The 27,391-nt window shown below is 35.5% G+C and overlaps 2 protein-coding genes across 2 annotated transcripts in view; one reads left to right on the top strand and one right to left on the bottom strand.

Moving 5' to 3' along the window:
- Positions 1 to 27,391, top strand: part of LOC138703792 (alanine--glyoxylate aminotransferase 2, mitochondrial) — a 54,859-nt gene that overhangs the window by 3,511 nt on the left and 23,957 nt on the right. The gene's annotated exons all lie outside the window — the stretch shown is intronic.
- Positions 1 to 27,391, bottom strand: l(3)04053 (lethal (3) 04053). The gene is made up of 7 exons (XM_069831975.1): positions 27,149 to 27,391; positions 24,318 to 25,159; positions 18,330 to 18,403; positions 17,246 to 17,357; positions 8,738 to 8,800; positions 6,600 to 6,751; positions 1 to 467 (listed from the first exon to the last, which is right to left on the bottom strand). The coding sequence occupies exons 1-7, from the start codon at positions 27,327 to 27,329 to the stop codon at positions 332 to 334; spliced, it is 1,560 nt and encodes a 519-aa protein (XP_069688076.1). The 5' UTR covers positions 27,330 to 27,391; the 3' UTR covers positions 1 to 331.

Genomic DNA, 27,391 nt, shown 5'->3' with positions numbered 1-27,391 from the left:
TTCATGGTTTCTGCATGTATTTATAAATAAATTGATATGTCCATGTTATATATACATTTAAAATACCAAAATCCTGCATACCTTGCTCCCAAGTTAACACGGAATCCCTTACAAGAACCATAAGGTATCGCTGCTGAGAGCTGTATTATTCCCTCGAATGCTAGATCAATGTCAGGTTTTCGCTGTAGATAACTTTCCACTTATTACAAGCACTGTGCATTAAAAAAGGACATCACCAAAAATATTATCTTTATATACAAATGACCCACCTTTTACAAGAATAACATGCCACAGAACCAAATTCAAAAATAGTGTCCAGTAACTACTTCCCTTACAGCGCTGGCCCAGCATCATCATGGTCGTCATCCAAATCCGCTAAGAAATCACCTGTTCGATCTTGAATCCGATGCATATTCTCCAGTGTCGATGCAATCACCCGCAAATTGTTTACACCAGTCAGAAGTTGCCTGAAAATTGAGGAAAGTCAATTTAAAAAATATAGCACTGCTATACATGAGAATTCAGCATCAGCATTCTAGAAAGAACTCTCAATTGTTTGTTATGTGTAATACTTACAACTCTCATGGCCGGTTTTTCCAAGTATTGTTAGAAAATTTAACGACTGTTAAACTCTAAACAGTTTGTTAATTAATAAAATTGTATTGGCCGGTTTTTCCAAGTATTGTTAGAAAATTTAACGACTATTAAATTCTAAACAGTTTGTTAATTTTAAATGTAGGATTTTGAGCAGTTAACTCGTTTAACAGTTAGTTAAATATGGTCGATGTCTCCACAGCTGTTCGAACAGAAGTTGCGAAATTAATATTTTGTGTCTCTCTATAGGGAATGTTTAGCATATGACTGGTAATATAACATTTAAAAAATACTTTGGACTGTTTAAATACATCAGTGTTATTTTATTTCTTTCGTATTTCGTATCCATAATAGCAATGAGGAAATATAACCTCACTTTGTAATTATTATTCAGCACGTCACCTACAACTTTCATTTGTCAACTGTTTGTTTATGGAGCGTGGCCTACTATAACAGGTTGTCATTTTATGCAAGTTTCATGACTCACTCTAAAATATAGAATTTAAAGATTAATTTTAGCAAATCAAAAATTGTCTTACATGTGTAGAATCATTACCAAATGCTGTTGAGTAGTTAAAATAGTGCTAACAGACGTTATAGTTAAGTGTTGGTTATCTTAAACAAAATTATGTTGAACAAATGGAAAATACATTAACAAAGCATTAAAAATAAACAGACTGTTAATTTAACATTCGTTAAGCAAAATTACACATTACTTGGACAAACTGGCCATGTATGTTTTCAACACCAGTTTGGTTTAACAGATTGTTAACAGTTTGTTAATTTTAAATGTAGGATTTTGGGCAGTTAACTGGTTTAACAGTTAGGGCTAGTTAAATATGGCCGATGTCCCCACAGCTGTTCGAACAGAAGTTGCGAAATTAATATTTTGTGTCTCTCTGTAGGGAATGTTTAGCATATAACTGGTAATATAACATTTAAAAAATACTTTGGACTGTTTAAATACATCAGTGTTATTTTATTTCTTTCGTATTTCGTATCCATAATAGCAATGAAGAAATATAACCTCCCTTTGTAATTATTATTCAGCACGTCACCTACAACTTTCATTTGTCAACTGTTTGTTTATGGAGCGTGGCCTACTATAACAGGTTGTCATTTTATGCAAGTTTCATGACTCACTCTAAAATATAGAATTTAAAGATTAATTTTAGCCAATCAAAAATTGTCTTACATGTGTAGAATCATTACCAAATGCTGTTGAGTAGTTAAAATAGTGCTAACAGACGTTATAGTTAAGTGTTGGTTATCTTAAACAAAATTATGTTGAACAAATGGAAAATACATTAACAAAGCATTAAAAATAAACAGACTGTTAATTTAACATTCGTTAAGCAAAATTAAACATTACTTGGACAAACTGGCCACAAGTATTGTTAGAAAATTTAACGACTGTTAAACTCTAAACAGTTTTGAATAATTTCGAGGGAAAAATTGTTCCGGAGCCAGGTATCGATCCCGGGACCTTTGGTTTAACGTACCAACGCTCTACCACTGAGCTACTCGGGAACTCTAACCGACACCGATCCAATTTTTCCCTCTATATCCACAGACCTCAAAGTGGGCTGACAACCGTCAAGCAACCAACTTCGAGTGCACACTAACTCCGTGTGACTTAAATTTAAGTCACACGGAGTTAGTGTGCACTCGAAGTTGGTTGCTTGACGGTTGTCAGCCCACTTTGAAGTCTGTGGATATAGAGGGAAAAATTGGATCGGTGTCGGTTAGAGTTCCCGAGTAGCTCAGTGGTAGAGCGTTGGTACGTTAAACCAAAGGTCCTGGGATCGATACCCGGCTCCGGAACAATTTTTCCCTCGAAATTATTCAAATCAACTTTACAGGTAGTTATACCTGAAATCTTGATTTGTCTAAACAGTTTGTTAATTAATAAAATTGTATGTTTTCAACACCAGTTTGGTTTAACAGATTGTTAACAGTTTGTTAATTTTAAATGTAGGATTTCGGGCAGTTAACTCGTTTAACAGTCAGTTCAGTGTTGCCAAGTCTCCGGAAATTTCCGGAGATCTTCGGAATTTTTCAACTTCCCGGAAAAATAGGAAATAAAGTTGTAATCTCCGGATTTTTTGATGTAGGAAATTATTTATTTTTTTTTTTAGAAAAACCAATCTCTGGCATACATTAAAACTGGTAGATGAACATTATATAGTTAAAGTTTTGTTAATATTTTATAACTTGACCAGTTTCCCTAAATATAAAATATGTAACGCATAAAAACGAACATAATTTGGTCTGGAGAAACATCTATGAGAGGAAGGTGGTGACTACTAATCAAATTGGTGAGTAGAAAAATTAAAGTAGAAATCTTTTTATTATAGGTTCATGTATTGTAATAGTTAGAAGGTTATAATAACATTTTATGTGATTTTCGAAAGTGCCTCCGGAAATTGTGGACAAATCTCAGGATTTTTTTCCAAGATCTGACAACACTGAGTTAGTTAAATATGGCCGATGTCCCCACAGCTGTTCGAACAGAAGTTGCGAAATTAATATTTTGTGTCTCTCTGTAGGGAATGTTTAGCATATAACTGGTAATATAACATTTAAAAAATACTTTGGACTGTTTAAATACATCAGTGTTATTTTATTTCTTTCGTATTTCGTATCCATATAACCTTACTTTGTAATTATTATTCAGCACGTCACCTACAACTTTCATTTGTCAACTGTTTGTTTATGGAGCTTGGCCTGCTATAACAGGTTGTCATTTTATGCAAGTTTCATGACTCACTCTATAATATAGAATTTAAAGATTAATTTTAGCCAATCAAAAATTGTCTTACATGTGTAGAATCATTACCAACTGCTGTTGAGTAGTTAAAATAGTGCTAACAGACGTTATAGTTAAGTGTTGGTTATCTTAAACAAAATTATGTTGAACAAATTGAAAATACATTAACAAAGCATTAAAAATAAACAGACTGTTAATTTAACATTCGTTAGGCAAAATTAAAAATTACTTGGACAAACTGGCTATCTATCTTTAAACTGTCATTCTCAACTAGATTTCGGTTTAACAGTTAAAAAATTTCATACAATATTAAAAAGAATTGTATTTCCTTAAATATTTAAATTATGAATAAGTATTATAAAGTTTTTCCTCTAGTTTTGAAATAATTTTGCATTATTATATTGACATTTGGCACTATATTAACTACAATATTATATTCTAGCATCTATTATGTTGTCGGCCTCAGTAGCATACTTGGTATAGTGCTGCGCTTCAACGCTCGAGGTTGCGGGTTCGATCCCGGCTCAGGTCGATGGCATTTAAGTGTGTTTAAATGAGACAGGCTCATGTCAGTAGATTTATTGGCATGTAAAAGAGCTCCAGCAGGACAAAATTCCGGCGCACTGGCGACACTGATATACTCTCTGCAGTTCCGAGCGTCATTAAATAAACCGTAATTTTTAAATTTCTATTATGTATCTCTCTTCCTTTCGTTTGTGTTATTTGTTTTATTTTTTCTTATTATGTATTTTGTACATGTATCAATGCAAGTCACCTATAATTGAAAGCTTGCTTCTGTTGGTAGTGGAGTTTAAATAAATAAATGTTAATACAGCATTTTTTTTTACTTGGTTATTTAACTGTATCAAGTACGAGGTTATTTAGCGGTGATAGAATTGGTGATGGCAAGATATCTGGCGATATGAGGCCGAGGACTTGCTACAGATTACCTGGCATTTGCCTTACGGTTGGGGAAAACCTCGGAAAAAGCCCAACCAGGTAATAAGCCAAAGTGGGAATAGAACCCGCGCCCGAGCGCAACTCTGGATCGGCAGGCAATTGAGCTATGCCAGTGGCTTATACAGCATTCAAATGTGGACACCCTGCTATTATCTGGACATTCTGAAGGAAGTGTTTGCTTTGAATAATCCATTGTATCCGATCTTGTTATTGGGAAAAGGCAGTGGGTTCATGTCATACGGCAACAGACAAACAATTAATATGGCTCTTATAACGAGAGAAGTTTTGGGCAGCAAAAAATCTTTGTGTTCTCAGAACTACCACATTCATTGTATAGTTTTCCCCAAAACTCAATGTTTACAACATTCAAAGGTCTGCATTGGAAAATAGTAATTGGTATTCCCAAGAAACTAGTTCGATTAATTAAAATGTGTCTCAGTGAAACGTACAGCAGAGTTCGTATAGATCAGTTTCTGCCAGATACATTTCCAATTCACTGTGGGCTAAAGCAAGGAGATGCACTATCACCTTTACTTTTTAACTTTGCTCTAGAGTATGCCATTAGGAAAGTCCAGGATAACAGAGAGGGTTTGGAATTGAACGGTTTACATCAGCTTCTTGTCTATGCGGATGACGTAAATATATTAGGAGAAAATCCACAAACGATTAGGGAAATTTACTGGAAGCAAGTAACGCGATCGGTTTGGAAATAAATCCCGAAAAGACAAAGTATATAATTATGTCTCGTGACCAGAATATTGTACGAAATGGAAATATAAAAATTGGAGATTTATCCTTCGAAGGGGTGGAAAAATTCAAATATCTTGGAGCAACAGTAACAAATATAAATGATACTCGGGAGGAAATTAAATATGGGAAATGCGTGTTATTATTCGGTTGAGAAGCTTTTATCATCCAGTGTGCTGTCAAAAAAATCTGAAAGTTAGAATTTATAAAACAGTTATACAGTGAAACCTGTTTAAATTGGAACCTGAATAATCCGGAATCCTGTCTATTTTGGAACAATTTATTGGTTCCGGTGAAATTCGTATGTATTATGTGTAATTTTTTCTGAATAAAACGGAAACTGTCCAATGCGGAAACGGAAACTGTCTGCTACTGTTCAAAATGGAAATAATATTTTCGACACACTACTGTATAATGTAAACTATATTTTGAAACAGTATGTGCTTTCAAGGAATGTACGAAATACGTAGGTCACTAAGAGAAAAACAAGTTTTGAGAGTGGATTCTTCTTGCCCTTTCAAAGATCATACCAATTTCTGGATCTATTCTGCAATGGAAACACTTGAACTGGAAAAGAAATTAGATAATCTAGAATTCAAGGCTTCTAATGAATGGCTCCTAGTCCAATTAAATAATGTGTTGTGATATACAGTACAGTATTATAGTATAAGGTTAGATATTAAATTTAGTGTAATTAATAAACTTTATAGTGTTTAATGAGTGAGTTACATTACAATTTATACAGGAAATGAGATTTTCATCAAGATCATTCACCAATTAAATAAGTGGCAGGAAGCTGATTTAATGTCAGTAGCGTTAAACGGAATATTTTCTAATTCCTACAATTTGTGGCATGCCATTTTGTTTTTCATTTATAAAAATGATAAAATATTCCATTTTAACTTCGCACCTGAATAGCACGGAAACCTGTCCACAATGGAAAAAAAAATGAGGACCATGTCACTTCCGTCTTGAAGAGGTTTCACTGTATTACTGGTTGTTCTTTATGGTTGTGAAACTTGGACTCTCACTTTGAGAGAGGAACATAGGTTAAGGGTGTTTGGGAATAAGGTTCTCAGGAAAATATGGGCTAAGAGGGATGAAGTTACAAGAGAATGGAGAAAGTTACACTACACAGAACTGCACGCATTGTATTCTTCACCTGACATAATTAGGAACATTAAATCCAGACGTTTGAGATGGGCAGGGCATGTAGCACGTATGGGCGAATCCAGAAATGCATATAGAGTGTTAATTGGGAGGCCGGAAGGAAAAAGACCTTTAGGGAGACCGAGACGTAGGTGGGAGAATAATATTAAAATGGATTTGAGGGAGGTGGGGTATGATGATAGAGAATGGATTAATCTTGCTCAGGATAGGGTCCAAGGGTGGGCTTATGTGAGGACGGCAATGAACCTGCAGGTTCCTTAAAAGCCAGTAAGTAAGTAATCAGTTCAATTTGGTTTAGGTTAGCTTAGTTTCAAATAATTACTTTGTTTCTCTGCATGTGTGTGAAACACAAACCCACCTCAGTGATTGCTCTGCAGTGCTGGCAGCCACCCTCAGCTCCTGTGCCAGACGCTGTGACTGCAGTTCATTATTTGGCTCCATAGAAGCACTAGCACCTGCTCGTCCACACTGTAGTTCTCTGTTTTCTTGGCGCAGAAGGGTCAGTTCACTCTGTGGGGGAAAAACACGAGTGTCACAAAGGTGACACATACTTTCTCATTATATGTTTCAACATTTCAGATCCTTTACACAGTTTCGAATGATATTACAATTTATCAGGGCATAAAATGGACTACAGCAGACCAGAACACCATCCCATCTTCTAAGAAATGCTAATGTCAGCTTCAGTTCGTTTTAATTTGCTATTATTTAGATCAGGCCTGCACAAGGTTTGCGCTCTCCGAGCCGGCTCACAGCTCATGAGCGGAATGCAGATATTAGCTGCGCTCTGTATAAGGGTGGACTGGAAGAAGGGGTGATCTCGTACAAAATATACACAAAAGGAAGTACCTTACGAGTGCTTATGAAATGAATTCCCGTTCAGTGTTTGCAAAACTATCTTGGACTATTATTAATTAATGAAGAAATATTTATTTTATAGAAGTAATAGAAATTCTATAGCTAATTAAATGTACAATATCATTTTATTATATTTTTATTTATCAATACAACTCGGTAATGAGTTTTGGAATAATATTCTGGGGAAATTCCACAGATAGTAACAATATATTTCTATTACAAAAAAGAGTAATTAGAATAATAGTAGGTGCCAAATCTAGGGAATTGTGTAGGACTATTTTCAAAAAACTCCAAATAATGCCCATGGCTTGTCAGTATATCTTTTCATTAATAGTCTTCCTCGTATGTAATCGTGAAAACTTTGTAACTAATTCAACAGTTCATAGCATAAATACAAGTCAAAAAAATGACTTTCATACTCCATCGGCAAGTCTATCGTGCTATCAAAAAGGAGTGCGTTATATGGCAGTAAAAATTTTTAATAGCCTCCCTATCGATATAAAAAATGAAACTCAAAACATAAAATTATTTAGGGCCAAATTAAAGAAGTACCTAATTTCTCACGCCTTCTATTCTGTAGGTGAATTCATGACATTCAATAACACTTCATGAAATTGGTACTAAAACTATGTGTTGTACTAGTAGACTATATTGTAAATCTCGTCTGTATATATTTCATCTAGACTGTGACTATAAATTAAGATTTTATAATAGTATTAAGTTTTTTGACTTGTTCCATATTCTAGCTGTAAGCATGTATGAATACCATGGAATGTTAATAAATACAATACAATACAATACAATACAAAACGAGGTTTTATGCTGTTGGCAGCTGAACGGAACAGTAGCCTACTGATCGTAATGAAACATCAGTTACAGATGTTCGATGTCTTCCTTTATTAAAGTTGATTATAGAAAACAGTTGCTCACAAATATAAATGTTGAGCCAAACATAGCAATCATTTTCACAGCCAGCCTGTGTAGTCGTGGATATTATTGCTAATGTTTAGTCTTGTAAAACTCAACCAGGCTAGTAGTATTATTCAAACGATCTTTAGCCCTTAGGTCACATTGAAGATCAATAAGTTCGAGCTGTAAATCGTTAAATGTTATGTTCCGTCTTTTAGATTCCCCCATACTGTACTGTAGCAGTAGGTAAGCAACGTGAAACAGTTACTGAGAATAGGCCTACACACTGCACCCCACTAGATAACTGAGTGGTCATTTCCCACTCCTCTACCTACAGCAAGTCTATGTCATTCTGACGTATCTTCCTCTCCATTTCGGCGAGCGGTGAACACCGCTCTCCCGCTCCAAAGGAGTGCCCGCGCTCATTGAGCACTGTTTGTGCAGGCCTGATTTAGATATATAGTAGAATCCCGATTATCCGTCACACACTCTTTCCCCCACATTGTAGACTTCAGAGTTTATAGATTCTATGGAAATAATATAAAATGGCTGCATGGTAGGTTCATCAGTTTAGTCAGCCGAGCTAACAAAACATTTTTAATGATATTAATAATAATTTATATTACCTATGCTATTACATTTGGGACATTTGCTCTATTGTGGCACATAAGTAAATAAATAAATAAATTATACAAACAGGAAATTTATGTATAAATCTATAACACTTACCATGACAAGCTTGAGTTCTTGTTTTAACTTTGATACAGTATTTTCAGCATTTACAGCTCTTCTCTGTAAAAACAAACAAATATGTATGCAGTAATACACTGGGTGAATAGATTATAAGTTTTCCACTTGTGTGCAGTCAGTCCAGCTGCGATGTCGGCCAAGGACATGGCAGGGAGCACAGGAATGCGTCATCAGCCTACCACATGTGTACAGTAGTGTGCTAAGAAAGGTATGGCTAATCACTGTACAACAAATTTCACTTTCTGTCACTCACAGAAATGAAAATATGCGATATTAGTTAATTGGCATACACTGATTTCAAATCTGAAGTCCTTTTTTTCTCTCACCTAACAGTTTTCTGTGGGGACGTGTTCAATTTTTCGCAACATTTCGAGTATCGTTGTGTATTCATACTTTGTTTTTAGAGACGTTTTTGCAATGATATTGCTAGAATCACTCCATCCAACTTAACCAAACCATACCTTATCCAAATAACCAAATATATTTTCCTAATAATGATGCTAAAGCAGGGAGATGCACTATCACCTTTACTTTTTAACTTCGCGCTAGAATATGCCATTAGGAAAGTTCAGGATAACAGGCAGGGTTTGGAATTGAATGGGTTACATGAGCTTCTTGTCTATGCAGATGACGTGAATATGTTAGGAGAAAATCCACAAACAGTTAGGGAAAACACGGAAATTTTACTTGAAGCAAGTAAAGCGATCGGTTTGGAAGTAAATCCTGAAAAGACAAAGTATATGATTATGTCTCGTGACCAGAATATTGTACGAAATGGAAATGTAAAAATTGGAGATTTATCCTTCGAAGAGGTGGAAAAATTCAAATATCTTGGAGCAACAGTAACAAATATAAATGACACTCGGGAGGAAATTAAACGCAGAATAAATATGGGAAATGCGTGTTATTATTCGGTTGAGAAGCTCTTATCATCCAGTCTGCTGTCCAAAAATCTGAAAGGTGGAATTTATAAAACAGTTATATTACCGGTTCTTCTGTATGGTTGTGAAACTCGGACTCTCACTCTGAGAGAGGAACACAGGTTAAGGGTGTTTGAGAATAAGGTGCTTAGGAAAATATTTGGGGCCAAGCGGGATGAAGTTACAGGAGAATGGAGAAAGTTACACAACGCAGAACTGCACGCATTGTATTCTTCACCTGACATAATTAGGAACATTAAATCCAGACGTTTGAGATGGGCGGGGCATGTAGCACGTATGGGCTAATCCAGAAATGCATATAGAGTGTTAGTTGGGAGACCGGAGGGAAAAAGACCTTTAGGGAGGCCGAGACGTAGATGGGAGGATAATATTAAAATGGATTTGAGGGAGGTGGGATATGATGATAGAGACTGGATTAATCTTGCACAGGATAGGGACGGATGGCGGGCTTATGTGAGGGCGGCAATGAACCTTCGGGTTCCTTAAAAGCCATTTGTAAATAAGTAAGTAATGATACAGTTTTATGTAACAAAGTAAGCTACAATATACCAAAATTTATCACCTTTCAAAACTTCTGAATGATTTACACCAATAAGATGGCTCCGAAACATCTGTGATAAGTTAGGAGCAGTAATCAGCAAGTATGTTGGTTGCTGATTTGCCTTTGTAATGCCTTTTGATTTCTAATAAGTTCTGATGAAACTTTCCCCCATGCTTGCTGCTGACGTCACCCAAGTTTGATGGAAAGAAATCCAAGTGGGACTGGGTAAAGAGATTCTTAAAAGATACATTGCATCCCATTAATTTATAAGCCCTCAACAAGTCTTCCACTGTAGTTCCTCAGAAAATTCACACAAACTGATTTAAAGGCAAGTCAAGTCGTTCTCTCAACTGAAGTGAGAGCCCTTCGAATATAGTATCGTCCAGCATATCTCAAATACAGATGCCTTCCTTTAATTTAACCTCACTCATGGCCGATTTTTCAAAGTATTGTTAGAAAATTTAACGACTGTTAAACTCTAATCAGTTTGTTAATTAATAAAATTATGTTTTATGTTAGGCGGTGGTACGATCATCCACTCCTCCTCTTTATCTTTCTTATATTGGCTGCTTTCGCCAGGTGGACGGCACATTGGAAGGATTGGATGTGCGCAGTGGAAGACTTTTAGAAATGAATAGTGTGGATTTGTAAAACAAATATAATTAACAATAATAAGTAACAATGTAAATAAATGGAAAATGAAATAACAATAAATATGAAATAGGTGAGTGAAAATAGGACAAACTAATCTGAAATGATATCCCGAGGATATGTAAATCATGTAAGTATCACAAGGCTGAGGCCAACACACTTATAAGTGATTAAACCATCTAATATGGCCGTCTCTCGACCATCAGTGACTAACCTAATAACCATATGCTCATGAACCACTCTCTAAATACATATATATATATATATATATATATATATATATATATATATATATATTAACTATCTGAGTATGAATCTGAACACAACACCCAGCCAGCACATTAACTTAATACATGATCCATTCAACCATAGATACCACTCAGTCAGACTAACCAAACTAAAAATACGTGTACACTCAATAAGAGACAAATTTTTACCCAGCATAAGGCATTACATGACAGATCACTATACATTACCCATTGCACATATTGGTCACATAAACTGTGCAAATAGCACTGACACAAATCTCTGCACTTTACAAAATGAATACCCAACGGAGAGAGAGAGGGATGGAGACTGATGCACGTAATAAGTAACGGACGATAATTCGAGTCTCAAGGATCATTTAAGGGGAGAGGATGGTATTTTTTTTAACTTTTTTCCTATTTGGTGTAAAATATTAATTTTTTGTATGTAGAGAGCTCATAGCTGTGGCAACTTAACCAAATAAAAATATTTTGAAAAAAATTATTTGGGGGTCCAAATTTGAAAAAAATATACCCAATGCAGGATTGTACTAAAACCGATATATCTAAACCATTTTTAAAGATAGATTCAAACAGTTTTTTGCAATGTATTTGCAAAAGCATGTTCTACAAACTATCTAACAGAATTTTGATATTAGTCCCTACGTTTGTAAAATAAACAATAAAAATTTAATAACAATTTTCTGATTTCCTTTCTTACAAACAAACGGACGTATTTTTAAAATGAAATCAATAAACAAAATTCTGTTATAGAGAAAAGTTTCCTAATAGTCTGAAGAATGTGTGTTCTAAATTTCATGCATGTATCTCTAATAGTTCAGAAATTATATCCATTTTTGTCTGGCAATGTAGCAAAGAAAATGAAGTTACTGGAAACCGATAAAAGTGGGCGTGTGATTTAAAAATCCATAGCGCAGGAAGTTTAAAAATGACGTCTCAACATCCGATAAGGGCACAAATACCCACAAAATGTTATGCAATGCATTCCACATATATCAAAGAGTATTTTAAAGAAGAAAAAAATTTTTTTTTGAAAATTTAATTTACCGGAAACAACAATAAAAGTGGGCGAATGATTTAAAAATCCATAACGCAGGAAGTTTAAAAATGGCGACTCAACATCTGATAAGGGCACAAATACCCACAAAATGTTATGCAATGCATTCCACATATATCAAAGAGTATTTTAAAGAAGAAAAAAATTTTTTTTTGAAAATTTAATTTACCGGAAACAACAATAAAAGTGGGCGAGTGATTTAAAAATCCATAACGCAGGAAGTTTAAAAATGGCGACTCAACATCTGATAAGGGCACAAATACCCACAAAATGTTATGCAATGCATTCCACATATATCAAAGAGTATTTTAAAGAAGAAAAAAATTTTTTTTTGAAAATTTAATTTACCGGAAACAACAATAAAAGTGGGCGAATGATTTAAAAATCCATAACGCAGGAAGTTTAAAAATGGCGACTCAACATCTGATAAGGGCACAAATACCCACAAAATGTTATGCTCCATTTTGATTGTTGCTTTCCTTCGCCGCTATTCTGTTATCATGTGGGTCGAATATCTCCCGCGTACGAGAGCCTAAGTCTTGTTAAGTGCATCTGCCGCGTACCGGAATCCAAGTCACGTTCCGTGTATCTCCGTTAAAACAGGTAAACTCTCTCCCCATCTATCCTCGTGAGACGTAATGACCCGGCCAATAGGATTACTTGGAAAGAACAAATGAAGGGATTGATAGCGCTATCTATACTGTGACGTCTGAGAGCGCTCTGACGGATGAAGTGACGTACTAGGTGAACGGCCGTGGTAGTGGGCACGGCTCAGTATTGTCAGAAAATTTAACGACTGTTAAACTCTAAACAGTTTGTTAATTAATAAAATTATGTTTTCAACACCAGTTTGGTTTAACAGATTGTTAACAGTTTGTTAATTTTAAATGTAGGATTTAGGGCAGTTAACTCATTTAGCAGTTAGTTAAATATGGCCGATGTCTCCACAGCTGTTCGAACAGAAGTTGCGAAATTAATATTTTGTGTCTCTCTGTCAGTAGCGGCTCGCAGTCAAAAAAATAGGTGAAGTGCTGTTCACATAAACAAATGCATGAACAGTTTTACCAATATAATGAGTAGGCCTACTATTCGTAAACTACGTAAAATTTTAATAGTTCTAGAACGCATGCAAACAGGAAAACTAATTTATTTCAAGACTCACTCAATTTCTTGCGTACCAAGTCAATCCTCCTATCTTTTAAAGCAGCAAACCTGTCGATGATGTCTTCATAAAATGTCTGAGTTTAACTGAGGGTGGACAGTATATTCTATGCAAAGCTATGGGGCTAATGATGAAAGTCCCTCCTGTGATGTAGCTTTCCGAGTGAAATTTTCAATATTTTCAAACAGAAAAGCTTCTTTCATCGGAAGAATTTTTAAAGTTACTTCATTCAACTTCTCTATTTTCTTAGCACTTTTAAAAAAAAGGACAAATGGAACTGTAGATCGTCAAGAATTTAAAACCTATTTTTTATCCTCATATTTAAGTCTGCAAAACGACATTTCTAATAAATTACAACTGTGTCATTTTCGGGATACATATTCCGCACTCATTTATCAACATTTTCTATGTACTGGCATCTAAGTACTCGTATTTGTATAATAGCATTATAGTGATTAAACATATAACATACACTTAGATGTAGGATTAATACACTATATACATTATCATTAATATATTCTAAATATATTAAATAACAAGTTAATATATAATACGTACATAGTATTAAACTACATGCGTACATTTACACGCGCGTTAAACTTTCAAATACAAGAGCTGGAACAAAACTGGCGAGCTCATGAGAAGAAATAATACACTCCGCGGAAAACAACTTTCGAACTTTGCTAATGTGTGTGTGGTGTATTCCTGATAAAATAACATAGAGCCAGCTACTTTACCACTGCAAGGGTGGCTGCTAAGACACAGGGAATGAGAATACTATTCTCGAGTCAGGTAGTACATACTGTAAAATTTCACGGCCCTTAAACAATAGCCCCCGGCCTTGGAGACCAGCTTCAACCCTTCTCTATTATTAGTACTGTTAGATCTGCAAACTGGTTACTCCACCTGCAACAAGTCCGACAGTTCTCCGTAACTGAAAGACTCAGAAACACACTTCACTCATATAATCTTTCTTTAGTGTATGACGTCATGTTACCATGGAAACCAAGTGCTGTATGAGAATGGGAACCCAAATAATTTCACCTCTGCTGTATTGTAAGTTCCAATAGACACCGCTTGGCGCTCGTAACAGTTGACATTATTCTATTCAGCGGACGGTTACAGGTACTATTTATACAACTAAACACTGTTCAGAAAGACTGAAAAGAAAACTTTTTATTATTCTACAAATACGGTACCGGTAATAACTAGCATAAATAGGTGAAGTAGCACTTCACTTACTTCACCTGAATAACCGCCCCTGCTCTCTGTAGGGAATGTTTAGCATATGACTGGTAATATAACATTTAAAAAATATTTTGGACTGTTTAAATACATCAGTGTTATTTTATTTCTTTCGTATTTCGTATCCATAATAGCAATGAGGAAATATAACCTTACTTTGTAATTATTATTCAGCACGTCACCTACAACTTTCATTTGTCAACTGTTTGTTTATGGAGCGTGGCCTACTATAACAGGTTTGTCATTTTATGCAAGTTTCATGACTCGCTCTATAATATAGAATTTAAAGATTAATTTTAGCCAATCAAAAATTGTCTTACATGTGTAGAATCATTACCAACTGCTGTTGAGTAGTTAAAATAGTGCTAACAGACGTTATAGTTAAGTGTTGGTTATCTTAAACAAAATTATGTTGAACAAATGGAAAATACATTAACAAAGCGTTAAAAATAAACAGACTGTTAATTTAACATTCGTTAAGCAAAAGTAAACATTATTTGGACAAACTGGCCATAAGGCTACTACAAACCGTATTTTGGAACAAGTAAACGACTTTAAATACCGTAACATTCAACTCAATAATGTGAAAGAGGAAAACAATATTAGGATTCAAAATGGAAATAAAACCTATCATGCATGACCTTTCCAATATTTTAAAAAGCAATATCATTTTCAAGAATCTAAGATACACATTTACAATTTCCTAATGCAGCCAGTTTTATTGTTAGCATGCAAAACATGAATCCTAATCAAAATAGGTGCATAAAAACTAAGAATACTTGAAAGGAAACTTTTAAGACAAATTTTTGGAGTGATGAAGGACACTACTGCCCAGAAATGGAGAATTCTATAAAAATGCAGACATGTCCACCAATGTCGAGTAACAGTTAACATGTCTGAACGTGAAACAAGTGGGTCCAGATTCAAATTCTGGTTGGGAAAAGTAACTTGGTTGGAGTTTTTTCCGAGGTTTCCCCTCAACCAAATGAAGCAGAATTGCAGGGTAATTTTTGGCGTTGGACCTCGGACTCATTTCGCCATCATTTATTCACACATCGTCATTATTACTATAGCCCAGGTTAAGTTCACGGTGTAGTATGCTGTATTCATATAGTAGTGTCAACAGTAGGTGATAAATAGCATTCACAGAACTGGAATGGTAAGCACAATAAGCCTCAAGTTGCAGTGAAAGTCTTCGGCCCCTCCTCCATAAAGGATAGGGACCGATGGTGGGCTTATGTGAGGACAACAATTAAACCTTCGGTTTTCTTAAAAGCCATAAGTAAGTAAGCAAAGCAAGACATTTTTGCAAAAATTAAAGCCAAATGCATTACATAGTTTCAGGAGCGAATGCTAGTCACGAAAGTTAGGCTTGCTCTTTTATTCATAGGGAAGATGGGAGGATATAGTAATTCATAATTAATAAAAATAATCAGACCCACATAAATAATTTATTTTATAATTATGAAATCATTATGAGTCATGGATCATATTCGCTTATCAGATGTAGAAGTTCGATATAATATAACAAACATGGCCAACAAAACAGTTTATTTAGTTTTTTCGACCCTGCCAACCAATGCACATTGTTATGAGGAGCTGCACTGAACGAGCGCAGATATTCTCTATAATGTCTGTCTTCTCTTGAATAGTCCTTCGGGAAAATGGATTTAATAATGAGGTTTCAATAACACACAATTCCGAACTCATTGCAATACTTCAAATTAATGTTTAAGAATTAATAATGCATGCAGCAGCTAACACATGCATTCCGCTCATACAATTACATTGCACTCGCAAATCACAGCACATTCCCGCTGTCAATACTGCTCTGTGTAACGTTAAATAGTCGTTGGTGTAGCTCTCGGACCAGAGCTTCAAACAACACATAACAGAAGCATGTGCGCCTAGGACGGACTAAGGAGGAAGGCACTTGCGCGAACATCATATTCTCGTTCTTTCTACGTCTTTCCTGTAGCTCCGAGAAACGAGCAAGCGTTGCGATACTTGCGGTGTGCAACCTACGGATGGTATTACGCCTATACAGTATTCCAAAAAGCAAAATAAATGTTAATGTACGTAATCCCATTTTCAGAAATACACATTCTACGAAAATATTGGGCTTGCGCAGCAAGCATAGCATGCCCTGAGAAATCGCCCCTGCATGGTTTCAACATGTCATGAGATTTATGCCAGACAGATTGATTAAAACAGTGACAACAGAAAAGTCAGCAGGAACAATATCATTAGAACGTTCAAAATTACTATTCTTTGACAATTTGGATAGTGATATCTGGAAGACTTCTGTTTAAATACCACAAAACTGGTGTAACATTGTGAAGTCAGCAGCAAGAAATTCACGCACACACCACACACACATATACACACATACTCTTTTAACTCTAATCACTATAGACATTGTATGATTTCATTCTCCCTCTAAGAACAAGACAATGAAAACAGTAGACAGTAAAACAGAGATGAAACTAGCATCCACTTAATAAAGCAAAAAATTAAGAAAGCCATCCAACAAAATTGACAATTAATTGAAATGACAAAACGCGAAGAATTTTAACAGAAATAAGTCATAAAGTATTCCAATATATTTCAGGAATAATACTTACAGTCGTCCTCTTCAAATTGTCTTCCACTTGTTCAATTGCTTTTTCCAATGTTGCTGTTTCTTCATGTTCCTTGGATCGAACAGTGTAAAGTTCTTTCTCTATAGTCTGGACCCTGAATTCAATAAAAGAAATACATCAACGCAATTTCCAATAGACGACACAATACAGAACTTCCATACATATTGCATGTACATTAACATAATATTACTTCGATACAATTTCGCAAAACTATGCCTGTATGTCTATACTACTTAGACGTCTGAAATAGCCTATCTCTGCATCATAATCCACAGTTAATTCCCGATTTACCACGAAAATCGTCTGTAGCTGCATTTAGATTGGCAACAGGCCATGATTGTTTGGCTAAACACCTGCATAGAATTGGAATATATCAGTCCCCTAACTGCCCATTGTGCAACTGAAACCAAGAAATGGATTCGGAACACCTCAAAATCTGTGCTTCAGTGGCTGGCCATGACAATATCTTTGAAAAATATTGGAGTGCAAGAGGTTAAATGACTTTACTGTCAAACGCCTGGCATTAGAAAACAACAACAACATTTTTTATCTCTTAATCTCATTGAGATCCCACTCTAAAAGTTTCAGGTTTTGTAGTTTATAACAATACTGAAAACATATATTTCTTTCAAAATTTAAAAAAAAAAAAAAATACACCATCTCAAAAATTTTTTGAAAAAATTTCTTTCACCTCTTCAATTTTCTTTTCATTTTACCAAAGATAGTCAAGTTTCATATCAAATTGAAGCGCATGAAATTCCCTTTAAAATGAGGTGTAAAACAACTCTGCAAGACTTGCAAAATCAGAATAATTCAAGATTGAAAGCATTACTGTAAACGAAAAAACTTTTCTCTCTTTTTTTTTTTTTTTTGCATATTTTAAAAATGAATTACATAAAAACCTAACAAGATACAATTTTTCTAAAAATGTATTTTAATTTAGACTTTGGAGATAATGATTCCTGAAAGTTTCATTAAAATTCAAGATGGTCAGGTTGAATTCTTTAATTTTTTAGCTGGTTTGGCATGGAATGACTCATGCATCCTTTTTAAATAACATACTTACCTCCTCGTTTGATCAGCCAATTGTCGTCTTAAAACTTCGATGTCCCTCCTTAATCTATCATTTTCCAACTGTAGCTGAAATGTGACAAAACAGAACTTTTTCATTGCAACAATACACAATAAACATGATGCATTAAAGTATGAACAAGATACAATCCATTGAGAAAATTATGCAGACAGTGAAGCTACATGACTAATCTATCTCCTTAATAAACACTTGGGGCCGTATTCATAGACATTTTTACCGCGGGCTTTCGGTGGATGATCAGCGTTTTTCGTATTCATAAACCAGTGTTACCGATAGGATATGATTTGAATTCTGTACTAGTAACCAGTGGATAGCCGGGGCTAGCTTAGTACGCTCGTAGCGCGTGCTGCGAAATGTCTATGAATACCACTCTAAGTTACCTAAACTTAACTGGCAGTAGAACTATTTGTCACTAATCTACCTCCTCATCAAGCCGTACCTAATATTGTCATTTGACACTGAGGCTACTTGTCACTATGGATGAGAGGAGGAGGAGGAGGAGGAGGAGGGAGGGGTAAAAAAGGAAACAAAATATTTCCCACTAAAAATGACACAAGCAAACTTTAGGTCCTTTATCCACTCGTTCAAATCATACAATATTCATTAAGAATCGAATCTTAGGTAATTCTACAGAAGAACTAGAAAAAAAGAAGGCACCATTTTTTTTCTTAACAATAAAATTCCTTACTACAAATTGTATTAATGCCGTGTCTCAAAGCTACATTTTTAGCTGAAGTGAACTAGATTGTTGACTAAATAGCCGGATGTGACGTCAGAAGTTACGATCCAAAACTATGTAGTGCATAGCAATCAAGTCCGTAGTAGCTAGTAAACGAAAATGCTTGCTTGATTGTTGACTTGTTCACTAAACAAACATGGATACCTCATCAGCAATTGGGGTTATGGAATCTGATGATGCTTTGGAAATAAAATGTGAGTTCAATGTAGAATAACACGTTAACTTGAACATTGACATTGTTGGTATTGTCGGACCATCGGATCTATGCCCCTTCAGCGCTGTCGTCGTTCTTGGAAAAGTTAACACCTCTACTCACCCCATTCCAACCGTTTCTCTCCCACTACGTCAAACACCAGGCCACGAACCTTGCTGAATAGGGATGTTGCCAAACTTCCGTCAAACAGTATCATGTCTCTTGAATAGTGCTTTAATACTGTAAGGTTAATTATTACTTATTCATAATTTAATTTAAGTAGGTCTAATGGGGATCATCAGTGCGGTTTTCGGCGTAATAGATCGACTATTGATCAGATTTTTTGTATTCGGCAGATAATGGAGAAAAAATGGGAGTATAAGGGTACAGTACATCAGTTATTCATAGATTTCAAAAAGAGGGAAGTATCATATGATATTCTTATTGAATTTGGTATTCCCAAGAAACTAGTTCGATTAATTAAAATGTGTCTCAGTGAAACATACAGCAGAGTCCGTATAGGTCAGTTTCTATCTGATGCTTTTCCAATTCACTGCGGGCTAAAGCAGGGAGATGCACTATCACCTTTACTTTTTAACTTCGCTCTAGAATATGCCATTAGGAAAGTTCAGGATAACAGGCAGGGTTTGGAATTGAACAGGTTACATCAGCTTCTTGTCTATGCAGATGACGTGAATATGTTAGGAGAAAATACACAAACAATTAGGGAAAACACGGAAATTTTACTTGAAGCAAGTAAAGCAATCGGTTTGGAAGTAAATCCCGAAAAGAAGAAGTATATTATGATATGTCACGTGACCAGAATATTGTACGAAATGGAAATATAAAAATTGGAGATTTATCCTTCGAAAAGGTGGAAAATTTCAAATATCTTGGAGCAACAGTAACAAATATAAATGACACTCGGGAGGAAATTAAACGCAGAATAGGCCTAAATATGCGAAATGCCTGTTATTATTCGGTTGAGAAGTTTTTGTCATCTAGTTGCTGTCAAAAAATCTGAAAGTTAGAATTTATAAAACAGTTATATTACCGGTTCTTCTGTATGGTTGTGAAACTTGGACTCTCACTCTGAGAGAGGAACATAGGTTAAGGGTGTTTGAGAATAAGGTGCTTAGGAAAATATTTGGGACCAAGCGGGATGAAGTTACAGGAGAATGGAGAAAGTTACACAACACAGAACTGCACGCATTGTATTCTTCACCTAACATAATTAGGAACATTAAATCCAGACGTTTGAGATGGGCAGGGCATGTAGCACGTATGGGCGAATCCAGAAATGCATATAGAGTGTTAGTTGGGAGACCGGAGGGAAAAAGACCTTTAGGGAGACCGAGACGTAGATGGGAGGATAATATTAAAATGGATTTGAGGAAGGTGGGGTGTGATGATAGAGACTGGATTAATCTTGCACAGGATAGGGACCGATGGTGGGCTTATGTGAGGGCAGCAATGAACCTTCGGGTTCCTTAAAAGCCATTTGTAAGTAAGTAAGTAATGACGCTGATTGACTTATGCAAAATGCTATTACTTGCTTAATAATATTTCTTTCACCACTCCGTGCTACAGTATTCATGTTGAGTTGACAACACTGGACTGCAAGTGCAAATAACCTGTCCTGCAAGAAGGCTCAAAATTGTGAGTAGTGGGGGAGAGAAAGAGAGAGTGATAGGAAAGAGAGAAATAGGAATAAAGGGGGAGAAATGAATTGCCGAGGCTGAAAAGGAATTAAGGTTCAGTTCGCATATCTTACGGGGGCACAGATCCGATGGTCGGACTATACCTGCGTTACATTTTTTTAATATTGTAATATTTCAGGCCCTTGCCTTTTCCACATTTATTTCGATTGTTGATAGCCAAACGTAATTTTTCATAGATAGGCCTATCTTTTGAACATCTTTTACAATTTTACATCTTTCTACGTATCTTTTCTAGTGTTTCAGGAAATTACCATTCGGTTCATAAACCTGAGAATTAAGTTTCTTGAATTGTTTATTGGAAAATTGTTTATAAACAAAGAATTCGAATTTCCAAAAAATAACAGCTGATAACTCGTAATTAAACTGCATTAGGACACTGCCTTCTTAATTTAATGCTATACCGTAATTTCATGGCTTTGAGAAAAATAGTCTATGAAGAAGGTCATGATTCCAGCATACATGTCCAAAGCTCTCTAGTGTGGAGTTTACAAGTCAGCTAGTTGCTAGTTATTAGCATGTAGTATAGACTTGAGCTTTGAGACACGGCCTAAGTCTCTACCAGGTTTCTTGTACAGTCAACGAAATTCCAGTAGTAACAAGAAAATTCTAAAGATAATTTAGCTTAGAGCATAGGCCTATAGAAAGTTACAGACCCGCAAAATTTTAATGTTTTATTTTGGAGGGCTACGTCGAGTACAGGGCTGACCAAAACGTCGACGAAGTAACAATAGAACAACTTCATATCACAAGAATATCTACAAGGTCTAATTCTAAGGCCGTGTCTCAAAGCTCAAGTCCATACTACACACTAGTGACTATCAACTAGGTGACTTGTAAACTACACACTAGGGAGCTTTGGACATGTATGCTTGAAACATGGCCTTCTTCACAGATTATTTTTCTAAAAACCACGACATCACGGTGCAGCATTAAATTAAGAAGGCAGTGTCCTAATGCAGTTTCATTACGAGTTATGTTGAAAAGATGAGGGCTTAATATATTACAATACTGTTTAAAATATTGTACAGAAGGTACTAACAAAGCCAGTGTTCAAAGTTAACGTGTTATTCTACATTATATTTACATTAGGGCCTATTTCACTACCAAAGCATTTTCAGATTCCATAACCCCAATTGCTGATGAGGTATCCATGTTTTTTTAGTGAACAAGTCAACAATCAAGCAAGAATTTTCGTTTACTAGCTACTACGGACTTCATTGCTATGCAGTATGTAGCTTTGGATCATAACTTCTGACGTCACATCCGGCTATTTAATCAACAATCTAGTTCACTTCAACTGAAAAAGTAGCTTTGAGACACGGCCTAAGTTTGATATCTTTTCCAAACAAAAATCATATGTGAATTTATCTTTCGGTTATTTCTTCGTAAACTGAGTCAAATGAAAGAAAAAATGAAGGAAACACCTCCTTCCCCAACGACATCCCTAGACAACACTTCCACAACATGTATTGTAGGTACCGGGAATAATGTCTGAGAAAGAACATGAAACCTCTTTCACTCTCCCAAACATTAAGGCTGTGTCTCAAAGCTCTCAAGTCCATACTACACACTAGTGACTAGCAACTAGGTGACTTGTAAACTACACACTAGGGAGCTTTGGACATGTATGCTTGAATCATGGCCTTCTTCATAGACTATTTTTCTAAAAACCATGACATCACGGTGCAGCACTAAATTAAGAAGGCAGTGTCCTAATGCAGTTTCATTACGAGTTGTGGAAAAGATAAGGACTTAATATATTACAATAATATTTAAAACATTGTACAGAAGGTACTAACAATGTCAGTATTAAAATTTAACGTGTTATTCTAAGGCCGTGTCTCAAAGCTACATTTTCAGCTGAAGTGAACTAGATTATTGACTAAATAACCGGATGTGACGTCAGAAGTTATGATCCAAAGCTACATAGTGCATAGCAATCAAGTCCGTAGTAGCTAGTAAACGAAAATGCTTGCTTCATTGTTGACTCGTTCACTAAACAAACATGGATACCTCATCAACATTTGGGGTTATGAAATCTGAAAATGCTTTGGAAGTGAAATAATATAAATATAATGTAGAATAACACGTTAACTTTGAACACTGATATTATTAGTACCTTCTGTACAATGTTTTAAACATTATTGTAATATATTAAGCCCTTATCTTTTCCATATAATTCGTAATGAAACTGCTTTAGGACGCTGTCTTCTTAATTCAGTGCTGCACCGTGATGTCATGGTTTTTAGAAAAATAGTCTATGAAGAAGGTCATGTTTAAAGCATACATGTCCAAAGCTCTCTAGTGTGTAGCTTACAAGTCACCTAGTTGCTAGTCACTAGTGTGTAGTATGGACTTGAGCTTTGAGACACGGCCCTAGTAAACGAAAATGCTTGCTTCATTGTTGACTTGTTCACTAAACAAACATGGATACCTCATCAACATTTGGGGTTATTAAATCTGAAAATGCTTTGGAAGTGAAATAATGTAAATACAATGTAGAATAACACGTTAACTCTGAACACTGACATTGTTAGTACCTTCTGTACAATATTTTAAACATTATTGTAATATATTAAGCCATTATCTTTTCCACATAAGTCGTAATGAAACTGCATTAGGACACTGCCCTCTTAATTCAGTGCTGCACAATGATGTCATGATTTTTTAGAAAAATAGTCTGTGAAGAAGGCCATGATTTAAGCATAGGCCTACATGTCCAAAGCTCCCTAGTGTGTAGTTTACAAGTCACCTAGTTGCTAGTCACTAGTGTGTAGTATGGACTTGAGCTTTGAGATACAGCCTCAGTCAACAATCAAGTTCACTTCAGCTGAAAATGTAGCTTTGAGACACGGCCTAAGTTTGATATCTTTTCCAAACAAAAATCGGATAAACTCCAGAACATGGATTGCAACCTTTCCATCTTACTTCAAAATTCCAACCTTGTGCACACAGAATAAATTATTGGCACTGAAAAGTGCCTTTTCGTAAATATAATGATGCGCATTCGACAAACGCAGACAAATCTGCTATTTTTAGTATTTTAAGACGTAATTTGGTAGGTGCAATCCGTGTTCTAAAATTTTCCCCAAAAATCATATGTGAATTTATCTTTCGGTTATTTCTTCGTAAACTGAGTCAAATGAAAGAAAAAATGAAGGAAACACCTCCTTCCCCAACGACATCCCTAGACAACACTTCCACAACATGTATTGTAGGTACCGGGGATAATGTCTGAGAAAGAACATGAAACCTCTCTCTCTCTCTCTCCCAAACATTAAATATTATTAGTGCTCAGTTCCACTTACCCTCTGAGGATCAGGAGACTGTGACCTTGATATGCTGTTGCTTGTACTTGCACCTGCAGTGTTGTCAATGGGTTCATCTACATCAGTGTGCCGTCCACTATGTATGGGTCCATCGGAAAGAAAGTCTGGTAGGCTTTTAGATACACCCACTTCACCAATATGTATACCATTCCTGACTCCAGATGACGTACATGCAGCTCCATCCTTAGCTTCACTAACGAGGGGAAGATCAAATGGCAAACCACCGCCACGAACTGTAGACCTTCCAGTATTTTCAGCAGGACTTCTGTCGAAGCTTGGTAAATCTAAGGGAACAGATTCTGAACCATTTCTAATATGCCTTGGTACATTTTGGTTTCCTGTAGTGCCTGTTAAATCAAATGGAATGTCACTTGGTAACGCATCTGACAGAGTCCTCTTTGGTTCATTCCACTGTCGAGCACGGCTTCTATTAACGCTACCATCAGACGTTTCACAAACAGATGTAGTGTTACTATTTATAGTAAAGTCCGGTAAATTTTCTAAGTCCACTGCAATTTGAGGAGTGCTAGAAGTTTCAGAGTGATTTAGATAACACTGTTCTACAACTAGATGATCTTGAACAAAATCTGGAAGTACAGATGTAAGTTCTGGAGTTCCCACATGACGAGGAGTTGTGCTTCTGCTATACAAACTAGGGTCTGAATCGGATGATTCCGGAGTCAAGTGGCCGAATCCTTCATTAGCTAAATTAGAATAAACTTTGGGTCTTGCACCAGTACTATGGTAATTGTTTCCTGCATCACGTTTCAGAAAGTGTTTAAACGAAAATGGATTTTCTTCTCTCTTTGGCATATCAGTTCCTAAAATAGACAGAAACATACATTCACCAACACACACAGCAAATTACAAATACGAGAACTTAAGTATTCATTTACATTACTGGGATAGAATGGAGTTATATCACAGTCTACTATATACAGTCACGAAGCTTGAGTTTTGAGGGTGCTAGAAACAATAGACTGTGACGGTTCTATTTTGCATTGCCTGTAATGAGGCGATATTAGCGATCCTAGTGGTGAGCAACTATCTAATGTTTGCATATTTACTACGTATCGAGCTTCGCGACTGTATATACTAGACTGTGGTTGTATTGTCAGACTCCAAAGCAGCTATTCTATCAATAGTCTCTAAATACACATCTTCATCTCAAACAGCAGAAATAATTAAAATGCTCTCTCAATTAATAAGACTCAATAAAAGAATTGTATTCCAATGGATACCATCCCATTGTGGAATCCTGGGAAACGAGAATGTGGATGTTTTAGCAAAGAAGGGCAGCACTGCTACTTACAGACCTGTTACTAAATCTACGTATTACTCTGTGAAAAGATTTATTAAGGGGACACTCAACTTAAAAAATTGGAGAAAAAGTGTCATAGAAATGAAAAATTAAATTTCTACACTAATTTACGTGACAGAACTAAATCAATACGCAGAATTCTTCCCCTACTCATTGAGAAGTCACAGTCAAATGCACAAAGCCAAAAAATAAAAAATGATAATTAAAAGTGATATTTCAATTAAAGATTGATTAAAAATTGAAATATTTTTTATTTTGAAAAGTATTTGATCTAATGAGCTGAGATTTTGCATGTTACTTTCCATGTGCATATTAAACTTTTTCTCCAAATTTGAAAAAGATTGGTCAAATAGGAAAAAAGTTCCAAAATATAGTTGAGTGTCCCTTTAAATCTACATACTTAGACTTCAACAAACAAAATTTGATAACACAATCTCAAAGGAAAAAATGGAACTCTCTGCATCATAATCCAGAGTTGATTCCCGATTAACCACGAAAATCGTCTGTAGCTGCATTTAGATTGGCAACAGGCCATGACTGTTTGGCCAAGCATCTGCATAGAATTGGAATATATCAGTCTCCTAACTGTCCACTGTGCAACTCAAATCAAGAAATGGATTCAGAACATCTCAAAATCTGTGCGTCAGTGGCTAACCATGACAATATATTTGAAAAATATTGGAGTGCAAGAGGTCAAATGACTTTATTGTCAAATGCCTGGCATTAGAAAACAACAACATTACTGGGATTCCCCACTACTGTATGAGAATTCATCGTAAATGTACAACCTATGCGGAAGAAAATTACATTCTATAATTTGTAGTTTCATTGTTTCTTATTTAATTTAAATTAAGTTTTATTAACACTGTGATTCTATACTAAATGCCAATAATTTGTGAGCAATTGGATCATTTGTTTAACAGTAATGGTTGAAAAAATACTACACCAGTGCATAAACTTCGATAAAGTTAAACATTTGGGAATCCAAACATTTTAATTTAAAACCTAACAGAGCAAAATTATTAATTTATATATCATAGCTACAATGTAATAATATTCGCGTCTGATAGGCATCAATTCCATGTTAAATGTATTTGTGCAGCTACAGCCGATGTATGATAGAAGCAATTTTACTCGCATGAAAATGTAACAAAACGACCAACTAGGCCTACAGTGCAAACGAAAATCATAAGTCATGTGCAGGCGTAACAAATCTGTTGCATTATACTGTAACGTCAAATGTTCCGAAGCGAATTTCGTTAACTCTAATATGTGTTACAGCTGAAAATTCTTCCTTTTTGGTTAATAAATGATTCGACATTTGTAAGAGTTACAGAAATCATACATTGCTCTCCCTCTCACTTCAAGAAACAGCAGATTACGAGTGGAAATGCATGGCAGCTTATAACTCACTAGTACGCTAAGATGTAATATCAGAAACAAAAAATAAATTAACGCTGCGGTTAACCTAAGATAGTAAAATGTTCACCTGATCCATGATTTTCTGTAACAGTTTTCTTCTCAAAACTGTGTGTGTTGCCAAGACCTAAGTCTGGTTTTACAACGTTTTCCTCTGTGTCATCACTTTCTTCTTCTGGTTTGCGTTCATTTCTTCGTGAATAACTATGAAACGAGTACGGATTTTCATCTTCACCATTACCTTCCGCCATACTCAAACCCGTATTTGACGTCTATATACGCTGTTTATTTTGGATCAAGAGCGATAGTGTTC

The sequence above is a fragment of the Periplaneta americana genome, chromosome 7 (assembly GCF_040183065.1).
Source record: "Periplaneta americana isolate PAMFEO1 chromosome 7, P.americana_PAMFEO1_priV1, whole genome shotgun sequence".
Taxonomy (NCBI): domain Eukaryota; kingdom Metazoa; phylum Arthropoda; class Insecta; order Blattodea; family Blattidae; genus Periplaneta; species Periplaneta americana.
Note: the sequence above shows the minus strand (reverse complement) of the source record. Positions and strands in the feature narration are given on the sequence as shown.